Source organism: Pteronotus mesoamericanus, unplaced genomic scaffold (genome assembly GCF_021234165.1).
Source record: "Pteronotus mesoamericanus isolate MK-2021 breed Mesoamerican mustached bat unplaced genomic scaffold, CSHL_Meso_final contig_20, whole genome shotgun sequence".
NCBI lineage: Eukaryota > Metazoa > Chordata > Mammalia > Chiroptera > Mormoopidae > Pteronotus > Pteronotus mesoamericanus.
Genome location: NW_026555085.1, coordinates 4,953,719 through 4,965,948, shown reverse-complemented (window position 1 = coordinate 4,965,948; position 12,230 = coordinate 4,953,719). Strand labels below are relative to the sequence as shown.

General features: G+C 38.4%; 1 protein-coding gene across 3 annotated transcripts in view; it reads right to left on the bottom strand.

Moving 5' to 3' along the window:
- BLTP3A (bridge-like lipid transfer protein family member 3A) overlaps positions 1-12,230 on the bottom strand; it is a 63,966-nt gene that overhangs the window by 36,194 nt on the left and 15,542 nt on the right. For 2 of the 3 annotated variants that reach the window (XM_054569242.1, XM_054569243.1), the window contains exons 2-4: positions 2,275-2,437; positions 2,150-2,188; positions 1,125-1,216 (exon numbers count right to left, since the gene is read on the bottom strand). In XM_054569242.1, coding sequence (XP_054425217.1) covers positions 1,125-1,216; positions 2,150-2,188; positions 2,275-2,437 — 294 coding nt within the window. Of the gene's footprint in view, positions 1-1,124; positions 1,217-2,149; positions 2,189-2,274; positions 2,438-12,230 lie in introns of those variants that run through there. The other variant, XM_054569244.1, reaches the window with a different exon arrangement.

The window sequence follows — 12,230 nt, the reverse complement described above, 5'->3', positions numbered from 1 at the left end:
AAATTTATTTATTTATTTTCAGAGAGACGGGGAGGGAGGGAGAAAGAGAGGGAGAGAAACATAGATTGATTGCCTCTCACGCACCCTCAACCAGGGACCTGGTCTGCAACCCAGGCATGTGCCTTGACTGGAATCAAACCAGTGACCCTTTGGTTCGCAGTCCAGCACTCAATCCACTGAGCCATAACCAGCCAGGGCAGGTTAAAGAAAATTCTTTATAGAAAATCACAGCAAATAAATGCAATAGGAAGAAAATAATTATAAAATCCCTATTTTGCATCCCACGATAAAACAAAAGATTTAGGCAACTATCATCAATGCTCCTTAAACCATGAGGTGAAAGGTTGATGAGGATCTCATCATAATGAACAAATCAGGCCAACATCATTTAAATCCACTAATTAACCTTAATCAAAGGAATATCATGTTTCTCCAGATATGTTACAACAGGAAATACACAGTACTATTTCTGAAATATTCTTTAAAAAAAATCAAATCAAGCCTTTAAATCTAACTACCAGACTAAATGAGAAACATTTTAAATGACACTTTGAGAATGTGGGAAATTCTTTATAAAAAGTAATCTAGTTTCTACAAAGAATAAATAGAATAGTAAAAAGTGGAGTGGAGGGTAGTGTTTAGAATTAAAAAGTTTTAAAACTCTTATCACCCAAATAAAATGTACAGAGCTCTTAGATCCACATTGTATTGTAAAAAATATTTTAGAGACAATTCAGGAAAATTGAATATGAAATAGATATAGATAATATTAAGGAATTCCTGTTAATTTTATTAATTGTGATAATGGTATTATGGGTTCTTTTTTCTTCTCAGTTCTTGTCTGTTAAAGATACATGATACCAAAGTTCATGTATCAAGGGCAGAATTCTGTGGTGTCTGGGATTTGCTTTCAAGTGCTATAGCAGAAGCACACACGCCACACAAAATAGCAAGAGAAAGGTAAAAAAATGGCCGAATGTTAATAATTGAAGTTAGATCTTGGGTGCATGGGGGTTCATTACCCTATTCTCTCTACTTCAGTGTATGTTTGAAATTTTCAATAATAAAAAGTTTTTATTTTTTAACTAAAAGGTGATCTGGACAAGTTAATGTTTCCAACTAACCTCTGTCCTGAAGCGAGGGCTATGGGAGACTGTCCATTGGGAGGCCGAGGCTCCTCACATGTCTTCATCTCCACCTCCACCTTATCCAGACACTGAAACAAAAGCCATGAAGAGCTAAGCATCTGCACAAAAACCCACATAGTACAGGCTGCTTCTTCTTCATCTCTGTGCTCCAGTGCCTAGTTAAGTGCTATGTTCACAGTGGGAAGACAATATCTGTTGAACGAATGAACAAACAAACTGAAATACAACGAGAGGTTTCATCTTTCCCTCTTTGTTTCCATTAGCAGCAGAACTCCATGACAAGCACAGGATTAGCTCACAACAGAAAACTAAAACATAAATCCAAGTCACAGAGATACTACCATTCCTCTCGGGTTTCCAGTCTTTGGCATAAAGGTACACGTGAATCAGTTCATAAAGAGCTGTCATTTGATAATCATCCAATAGTCAACATGAACTAAACTTCTAATCTTCCCTCCTTTAGGATTCTAAGGGAAAATAAGGAAATCTAAAGGAAGTACCTGGGCAGCAAAACTTGTCATGAAAAACAATAAAACAAAACCAACTCATGCCCTAACCAGCATGGCTCAGTTGGTTGAGCGTCATTCCACAAAGTGAAAGGTTGCTGGTTCAATTCCAGGTCAAGACATATGCCTGGGTTGCAGGCCCAGTCCCCAAGTAAGGCACATGCAAGAGGCAACCGATCAATGTTTCTCTTCCTCTCTTTCTCCCTCCATTCCTGTCTCTCAAAATAAATAAAATCTTAAAAACAAAAACAAAAAAACCCCTGAGGACTCCTGGGTCTTGTGTCTCAATGATAATTCTTATACTGCCCAGCAGTTATAGAGTAAATCCAGACAATAGTCACTCTGTCTCAGAGAGAAGCTCACAGGCCAGACAAAGCACTCACAGCTCCCAATAGGGAAAGCTTATCAGGACTCCTCCCCATCTTCTCTCAGATCCCTTAAAATCCTACCCCAATAATCCCCATTTGATTACTTGCAATAAAGACAAGCCATTACCAAGCAAATTGGGTGTGTCTTCAACTTTGTCCACTGGATCTGAAAAAGAAAAGCGAAGACTCAGGACTGTAGAAGGCAGGCCTGCTGACCACAGAGAGCGACAGCACTCTGACCCCCATTCTTACCCGGATGGAGGCCCTGTTGCAGTAGACTCGAGTGATGGCTAACCAGGTAGGCAGCTCCAGCACATTCTGTAGAACCTCTTCATCCAGTTCCAGGTTGGTCAGTTGACCCTCCCCTTTCAGGGTGCTCAAATTGATTTTGTCTGGGGAAAGATTCTTAGTAAACCTGAAAAGAGTAAGGATTAGAAGTTATTATTTCCATGGTAACCTGCTAAATGGGCATACAGCCAATACCACTTCTGGATTTAGAAAAAAAGAGAACATTAAATAACAAACAGCTGCCCTGGTTGGTGTGGTTCATCGGACTGAGCGCCAGACTGCGAAGCAAAGGGTCGCTGGTTTGATTCCCAGTCAGGGCACACGCCTGGGTTGCAGGCCAGGTCCCCAGAGGGGGACACACAAGAGGCAACCACACATTGATGTTTCTCTCCCTCTCTTTCTCTCCCATTCCCTTCTCTAAAAATAAATAAAATCTTAAAAACAAACAAACAAACAAACATCTAATGACCACTGTCTCTGCTATGTAAAATGTTGGGTGAGACCTGTCATTCTATTCATGATTGTGCCATCTTTCTTTTTTCACTTTTTATAATGGATACATATGTATAAAAAAATCATAGTTATTTATGTAAATGTATAGGTATACTTATTCCAAAATAGGTACTACTAGTTCTCTTTTTTACTGAACTTATTGGGTTGGAATTGGTTAATAAAATTATATAGGTTTCAGGTGTACAATTCTATAACACATCATCTGTATATTGTATTGTGTGTCTACCACCTCAAGTCTTCTTCTATCACTATTCCCCCGTACCCTCTTCTACCTTCCCCCATGTCATCTTTCTACTTAAGAACCTATGATGGAGATTCTGGGGAAATGGCTATAGCATGGCAACATAGCCTTTTGATATTTCTGAATCCCCACATAAAAACAGAGCAATTAGACAGGAACACAAAAAGCCCATGGATAACATTTAAAACAAAACTAGAAGATAAAGCATCCTTATAGCCTCCCATATATAAGCAGGAGGGGAAAAAAATCATCAACAGCCATAGGGCATGAGTGTTGTAAGCAGCTGTGCAGATCAACATAGAGGGAAATAATAGTGCATCTGATGGAACAGAGAACAGAAGAACCCCAAGACAACAAGTGCTAAATGAAAAACAATGTGACCCATTTGAGATAGCAACTGAAACCGGTGGGGTTCTGTCCACTGCAAGAGGTCCCCAGTGAGGCCCAAAGGAGCTAGAGCAGTCTAGCCCTATAAATTCATATGAACTAGCGAAGCCTTCTTCCCAGAACAGGGGCCCTGCACTGAGAAGAAACTGCTGGGAGAGGAATCCATTTTGAGTAAGATGGGATAACAGAAATGAAGAAGAGTCCAAATTAAAATGCAGGGAGGGGGTAGGCCAGGACATCTCAGAAAACAAGCAGTTATATTTTTTAACACTACTTGAAACAACAGAAGAGGGAGCTCTATGAACTTGATATGAAAGAGTTGGACGCTAATTATTAGCTTGTTAGGTAGGGTAAAATGAACCCCTTATACATACCTTTGATGTGATCAAAAAAACACACAACCACCACCTATAGTCTTGCCAAAGGGACTGAACCTGAAACTCATCATGCTACTGGGTCCAGTCGCTAATCTGCAGGAAGTACAGGACAGAGGAAAACTGCTGAATTGTACTTTAGGTGTGCAGTCAGTAAAATCCAGACCACGGGAAACTCTACAGTTCAAGTGGCCTGGACATAAACAGTTCACACAGTCTAGTCTTCTCACTATTCCACATTCACTGTCTAGTCTTTGCTCAAGTGCTCTCGCCACCCACTCCCCTTCCTGGCGCACCCCCATCACAATCTGCCAATCAAGGCCCAACTGAAGACATCTTTACTCACTGAGGTTTTCTTTCCCCAACTGTTGCAATACACATTAAACAATTAGGATCTTCTCTAATTCTCCCATGTGTAACTACCCCTGCACAATTAGATGTTAGGCACTTTGAAGTCAGTGCAGTCTTAAGCCACCCCTCCTAATCAAAATGGTTACCTGACAGAGTGCTCAGCACTGCTTAGCTAACTACTCCCAGCTCCCTTCTCTCTTCTCCTTTGGCTGATCAATTTAAGGCCAGTTTCTCATAGCATAACCTCTTCTCCCATAAGACAAACTGTCTAGATCAATCTCATTCCATAATTCTTTTGTACTGCCTCTCATCATCACTATTTTCCACACATTAATTAATTGCATTTTGCCCTCCATCCATAACTCTACTTAGCCCTTACATATATTAGATGCTAATAGTTGACTTCAGAATTATATATTGTTTACCAACTTTTATTTTTTACACACATCCTTTCTGTGTTTTTAGTTTTTCTTGAACCACAAGATCATGACATTTAAGAACTTTAACTTTTTTTCCTACAGTGACTAAAATGGTACTATGTACAAAGGTCCTTTAACAATTTTTTAAATCATAGTAAAAAAAATTGTTACAGGTTTATAAACATGCAAAACAATACTGTATGATAATAAGTGATATATAGGAATGCACTGGCATGATAACAAATTCAGGAAAGTGTTTATATGTGGGACAAGGGGAGGGGCCCACAGGAAGCTTCAACCATATGGATACTTATTTCTCAAATTGGAAGGTGACTGTATGGCTGTTCATTATATTACTCTTTTTACCTTTTTATATGGCAACTATTTTATAATAAATCTTTCTAAGATTTCAGTCAGTTACCTATTGTATTTACTGTTGGGAAAACTACTTTGCCATGGCTCTCTCACGCTGCTACATGGTCTTGCTGGATATGCCAAAAATGCAGGACCCTCACTACTCCTTACCCTGCGCACTTCTAAGGATTGTGTTACAAAGAGCAGCTTTGAGGGATGAAGTAATGTCCCCCTCCAGGAAAAGAGGAGGATTGCTTATTGCTTACCAAACACAATGGATTCCCCAAGCTCAATGTTCCGTTTCTGTAACACATGTGCAGGCATCTAGCTGGGCTCATTCAAGCCACTCCCATGGGACTTGGGGCGGGGGGAGAGGGAGGCATGGAGGGAACTAACTATAAACATATGCTTATGCTGCTTGCTGGGCTATAAATAATTAAGTCCCTTGTGTCTGATCCAGGAGTCTCATGTGTGCTGCCACATGCATGAACTGTGGCAGGCTAATTAATAGCTTCTAAATAAAGTAAAATAAAATCCCAGACCCTTACATGTACTTTTCATGGTCATGGAAACAGTGTGGTGATTGTGGGCATGGACGGGCATAAGAGGGATAAATGATAAAGGAAAAAAATACAGTGAAAAAAAGAAAAAAGAAAACAAATTAATAAAAGGAAATTTAAATGAACATTTACTAAGTATGAACCAATTTTATTCTCTGAACCAAAAAGACAAGCTTTCTCTAATGTCTCCTATCATCTGGAAACTACACAGGAAAAGAATTCCTCTTTTCCTTCAAGAAATGGCTACCTGCAAGGAAAGAGAATTGGGGTGTAAAACAGAAAAAGAACATCTTAAATAATACTTCCACTACATGAAACAACAACTGAAAGAAAAGGAAGGTAAGTACATGCCCTGAGGAACTTGGAGGATACACAGTCCTGATGGAAGGAAAGGAAGGCAGAAAACAGAACGCAACATTATTTGTACTCACTAGGTAGAGAAAAGCTTTCTTTCTCAAGTCCCTTGGGTATTTAAATGGGATGTTACAATTATTATTTCCTCCTAGCAACCCTTCCTCTATTGTTAAGTATTCAGGAAAGCCACAACAGCTCAGAAATTGGGGCAGGCATCCTCTAGAAGTATTTGTATTAAAGATAAGAATATTTGAAGAAATAAAATTAGTTTGTAAAATTGTATGTTTTTTCCTGTCCTCCCCACAGATTCTAGTAAGATCCCATCTTCTTATCACAGCTGAAACATGGTAGGAGTGGCCGCTGTCAGAGATGGGAGTAAGAATGCCTTTAATACGCAGGAGCGGGGAGAAAGGCTGAGAATCACTAACATAAGTTACTTTTCCTCATGATAAAAGGGCATTTTTTAGGAAAATAAAGCAAGAGACTTTTTCAAAGTTGGCCAAAAAGTTCATTTAATTTTTTTCCGTAAAATAAAAGATACATTTTTCATTCTTACCAATAACTTTATTGATAACTTTACTGATATTTTGAGTATGTTGGCTATCTCCCACATGGTTTAACATTGATTGTTCTCAATTAATGTCTCAATTTGATTGCTATCAACTTTCAGTGGTCTACCCAACCATGGAGCATCATCCAGCAAGAAATCTCCAGCACGAAACTTTGCAAACCACTTTTGACATGTCAATCGGTCACAGCACCTTCTCCATACACTGTACAAATCTTTTTTTGCATTTCAGCTGTTTTCACCTTTCTTGAAAAAATGAAGCATAATATTCCAAAAATGTTGCATATTTTCTTCCATCTTCAATATTGAAAATGGCTACACAAAAATTCACTAATTTTTGTAAGTGTTTTTTAATGCACACTGATATGACAGCTGTCACAATACAATCTTAACAAAATTGTTTCAAATGAAGCTAACGACAACTAAGCACTTAGAGCCATCATACCGAAATCCCGAAAGAACTCTTTGGCCAACCCAACATATTCTTCTCTGAAAAAAGAGGAACATGCTTCAAATAAAAGGAAACATAAACACAGTCAAGAGTAAGTTTCAACTGCTTGTTAGCACTGACATTCTCAGAGTGATTACATTCATAGTTACTACAGATCTCATTTCTACATTGTACTCTATACAAAAATCTAACTCTATTTACAGCTCCAAATAAAATAAATGTCATTTTTGAAACCTTGAATTAAAAAGTATGAGATTGTGTTACATTTCATTGTAACCTTGCCACTATTCAGAGCAATGTGTCTTAATCTATGTACCTCTGATCACATGGGTGGATCACTTTGATATGTTTATTTTAACATGAAGATTATTGGTCCACACTCCAGATATGCTGAATCACAGTGGGGAGGTGGGTAAGGAATCCCATTTTTAACAGACTCAAGGTGATTTCTTCTGTTCTCTAAAGTTTGAGAATAGTTTGAGGTTCCAGTTAACCAGCAAAAATAATTCAAGAAAGAGAACACCAGAGGCTGCAGATGGAAAAGAGATGCAAAAGAGATGCAAAGAACAAAGTTTCTTCAAGAACAAAGTTTTCAACTTCCATTATTATGGCTTGGTGGTTAAGAGCACAAGCTTTAAAGTTAGACCTCGGCTCATAACCTGGTTCTCTCACTTCTTAATACTGTGACTTTAGGCAAAGTGTTCAACCAACCTCACAGGTATGCTGGGATTAAAAAAGCTAACTCTCATACATTAAATACCTGGCATTTATTAAGTGTTCAATAAATAAATCTCAATCATTGTTATATCTGGATTCCACTACCTCCTCCCTTTAAAAACAGCTTACATTATTACCTTTAAAAAAAGATTTAGGTAATCATTTCAAAATGTACACAAACGTCAAATCATTATGTTGTACACCTGAAACTAATATAATATTATATGTCAATTAAAATTTTAAAAGGTTTAGGAGGCTTCAGTTATTATCTAAGGACTCAGGTTTTCTTTTTTTGTTTTTTTTTCCTCTTTTTTTAAAGATTTTATTTATTTATTTTTAGAGAGAGGGGAAGAGAGGGAGAAAGAGAGGGAGAGAAACATCAATGTGATTGCATCTCACGCACTCCCTACCAGGAACCTGGCCTGCAACCCAGGCATGTGCCCTGCACTGGGAATCGAACCAGTGACCCTTTGATTCTCAGGCCGGCGCTCAATCCCCTGAGCCACACCAGCCAGGGCATCCAGGAATATTTTCATCCCTTGCCTTTCCAGTAATAATGTTCACAAGAGAACAAAGGACAGGGAATGAAATTATCAATGAAGCTAGTCAAAAATCAAGCTTGTAAAGGCAAGGACAACCAATTGAAAACAATAGGCCTACAGCAGAGTTCTATGAACTATGTAGCAATGTCAATTGGCAAAAGACAACACTGACTTCCGAGAGTAACCAAGTGGACTTGTCTCTGACTGTCTTTGAAGTGACTGCATGTGTGTGAACACCAGGCAGCCAGGACTGAGCCTAAGCTCAGTGAGGACTGCTTACCAGCCCGCTGGCACACTGCCTCCCCAAACAGCACTAATACAGAGGAATCAGAAAAGCACAAATCTGTCTTCCTTCCCCAACGTGAAATAGGCCCTGGATGAAAAGTGATCATTCGTATTTCCAGGTAGGGCAAAGAATAATAAGCAAGTGAGAGGATAAACTTCATTTTATTGTATAATTTTGACTATTGGAGTAGAGAATTTCTACAGAGATGATTACCTGCGTCAGTCTCTATTCACACAATCACTCTTAACTTTTCCCCCAGACATTTTTATTCTGTCTGGACATACAAGAATGCTGATTTAACATCTTTTTTCTAGGCTACCACTGAATATGGAGATGGACACACAGCTTAAAATAATTTTGTCTTTTTATTCTGCAGGCTGGCCTAGATGTCCTTTAGTCAACTAAGAGGCATTTAAAAACAATTTATTTTGTATACCACAACTGGGGAAATGCCTCATTCCCGGACCTGGACTAGCACAACCAGACTAATGATAATGACATTTTACTTTGTACAAGGCATTGAACTAAGGTACTTAAACACATTTGCCTTCATAATACTTCATTTTCCCCATTTTAAAGAGGAAGAACATGAAATCCGGATGTGAAATAATTTGTCCAAGGTGACAGGGCAGGAAAAGGGAGAGGCAGAGCATGAACCCAGATCTGCTCACTGGACTTCCTTACTTCTACTAACAGCTTCTATTAATATTGTGTTCCTCCAAAACACAGCCAGCGCAGAATGGATTTATAAGCTGTCTCAGAAATGGATGGAAGACATCCTTTCTCTTTTTACAACCTACCATGGACTGCTTAACCTGAATAAGAAAAATAAATCTAAACATTGGTGGGTAAAGTTACAGTTTAACAACATCAAAAACCTTTCTGAACTTCACCAACCCAATCAGATTACTAAAGTATGCCTATGGCTAATTCACCACCATTCCAGCAGTAATGTGCAGTCTCTACCAAGAAACTAACAACAGACCACAGAAGGCACTGTGCCACCAGCTCTACAGTCCAATATGCAAAAGCTGAACAACCACGAATTCTTCAAGGTTGTTCTGCTGAAGGCGCATGCAGGTCTGCTGTACCACCATGGGCTGTTCTCCCATAACAGTAATAATGATACAACACACACTTGCTTATTTACTTAGCAATTTTTTTTAGAATTCAACAAAAAATGAGTATTACTCTATTACTTTCTCAAAAAAGGCAGTAAGAATTCTTCAACTGAATATGTCTGCATTCTATAGTGTAACAAAGAATAGGTAAAAAGGCAATTGATGGGGCCATGGTAGGAGTTTGCAGAGGTTTGCTCAACCAAGGAAACCACTAATCTGAGATTGAATCTAAAATCATCCCACAGTCCCTGGCACAAGTTTTATTCAGCATTTGTCTTCCTAATTGAGGATGCTATCACTGAGTCCAAGGGTGGCTGAAAAGGCTAATGCAAGCCTGCTATTTATTCCACTTCCAGTATGTGGGAAAACATTTTCTGGCCATCTGTTACTGTTATAGAGCATAGAAGCTAAAATGAGTTGGAAAAACAGATTTTGATTAGGTTTCATTTTTGTCAAAGGATTTTGCCAAAGAGACAACGGAGAAAGGCTCTCAGACATCTTTGTGAAAATGTACAAGGCTGAGAAGTGAGAGTTCTGAGATTTGCAGGTTCATAGAATTTCAGAGCTAGAAAGGATCTTAAATAATCTCTAGTCCAAATTTATAATTTGCAAATGGCCAGAAAGTTAAATAACTTGCCCAAGAATCACAGCTAGCCAGTGGTAAAGCTGGGACTAAGTAAATGGCAAAAATGGGACTTAGGTCAGCATTTACTCAAATCTCCCACTATTTGCATCCTGTATTCAGTACCTTTATTGTTAGTAATAGGGCCAATAAACTGCAATAACCAGTCTGCTTCAGCCCCCATAGAAATTGAACCCTCACTGGAGAATTAAAAAGGTCCACCAAGCCCTAGCTGGTATGGCTCGGTTGGTCGGAGCATCATCCAGTGAACTGAAAGATCACAGGTTAAATTCCCAGTCAGGGCACATCCCTAGGCTGCAGATTCAGTCCTGGTTGGGATATATGCGAGAGGTAATTGATTGATGTTTCTTTCTCACTTCAAGTGTTTCTCTCCTTCTGTCTTTCCCTCCCTCTCTCTAAAATCTGTAAACATGTCCTCGAGTGAGGAATTAAAAAAAAGGTCCACAAATATACTTTGCTTCCTTCACTATTTTTTCCACTAAGGCGATCACAGCCCAGTTCTTGGCTTGTAAGCTTCCTATCCAAATCCACATCTAAGTGTTTTCACTGCTCAGACATACCACAGGTTTGTCTTTAAGCAAAGGTAAAACACAACATAATACTGAAGCAGTTTATTTAGATTAAAAAACAAAAAACAAAAAAAAACACCCCTGCAATCTAAACAAAACATTTCAATTGCTAAAGCAGTTAACATTTCATCCCACATAATCCGCTGAAATATGCCATTCAGTCGAGGTAGTTACTCTCAAAACTTCTGCGTGAACATATACATGACTTTTTTTTTTTAACAGTCCCTTTGATTATTTTTTTAAAGAATTTCTTTATTTACTTTTAGGGAGAGGGGAAGGGAGGGAAAATGAGAGAAACATGAATTGGTTGCCACTTCCACACGCCCTAACTGAGGACCAGCCCTAACTGAGGACCAGCCCTAACTGAGGACCAACCCGCAATCCAGGCATGTGCCCTGATCAGGAATCGAACCAGCAACCCCTTCGCTGTGCTGGACAACACTCAACCAACTAAGCCACACCAGATATAGGACCAGATAAATGATTGTAACAGGAGAATACTCTTTCCTTAAGATTTTCATTTGTTGTTTACAACGTTGGGGTTTTTTTAATTGGTTTTGTCTTATTTGAGGTGCAATTTATACACAGAGGCTTATTTCTGAACTTTCTATTTTGTTCTACTGATCTATTTATCCTTACGCCAATACCACACTATCTTTATTACTGTAGCTTCATTTTAAGTCTTGAAAGTAAGTAGTACAAATCATTTTTTTCAAGGTTATATTTTAAGTCAATAGTACAAATGTTTTGTTTTTTTTTTAAAGACTTTATTTATTTTTAGAGGGGAAGAAAGGGAGAAAGAGAAGGAGAGAAACATCAATGTGTGGTTGCCTCTTGCACGCCTCATACAGGGACCTGACCTGCAAACCAGGCTTGTGCCCTGACTGGGAATCGAACTGGCAACCTTTGGCTTGGCAGTCTGGCACTCAGTCCACTGAGTGACACCAGCCAGGGTTGGTTTTTTTTTCAAGATTATTTTGACCATTTTGGATCCTTTTCAATTTCATATAAATTGTTATATTAGCCTGCCAATTTGTCAGGAGAGACCAAAAAAAAAAAGCACCAGCTGAAATTCTGATTGGGATTGCATTGACTCTGTGGCTAATTGGAGAAATTGGATATATTAAACAAAAATGAGTCACCTTATCCTTCAACATAGTATATACATTCAAGGTATGGCATATTTATTTAGGTCTTCTTGAACTCTTCCAGCAATGTTTTGTAGTTTTACTATATACATCTATTCTTAAATTTATTTCTATGTATTTTATATTTTTGACACTATTTGTAAATGAAATGTTTTTTCTAGCTGTTTTCTGCTAAAACATAGCCGTAAAAGTGATATTTCTATATTGACCTTGTTTGTATCCTACGACTTTACTAAATTCAGTTATTTGCTCTAGTGATTGTTTCATAGATTCTTTAGGATTTTTTTTTTAATCGTCCCCCAAGGATATTTTTTATTACTGA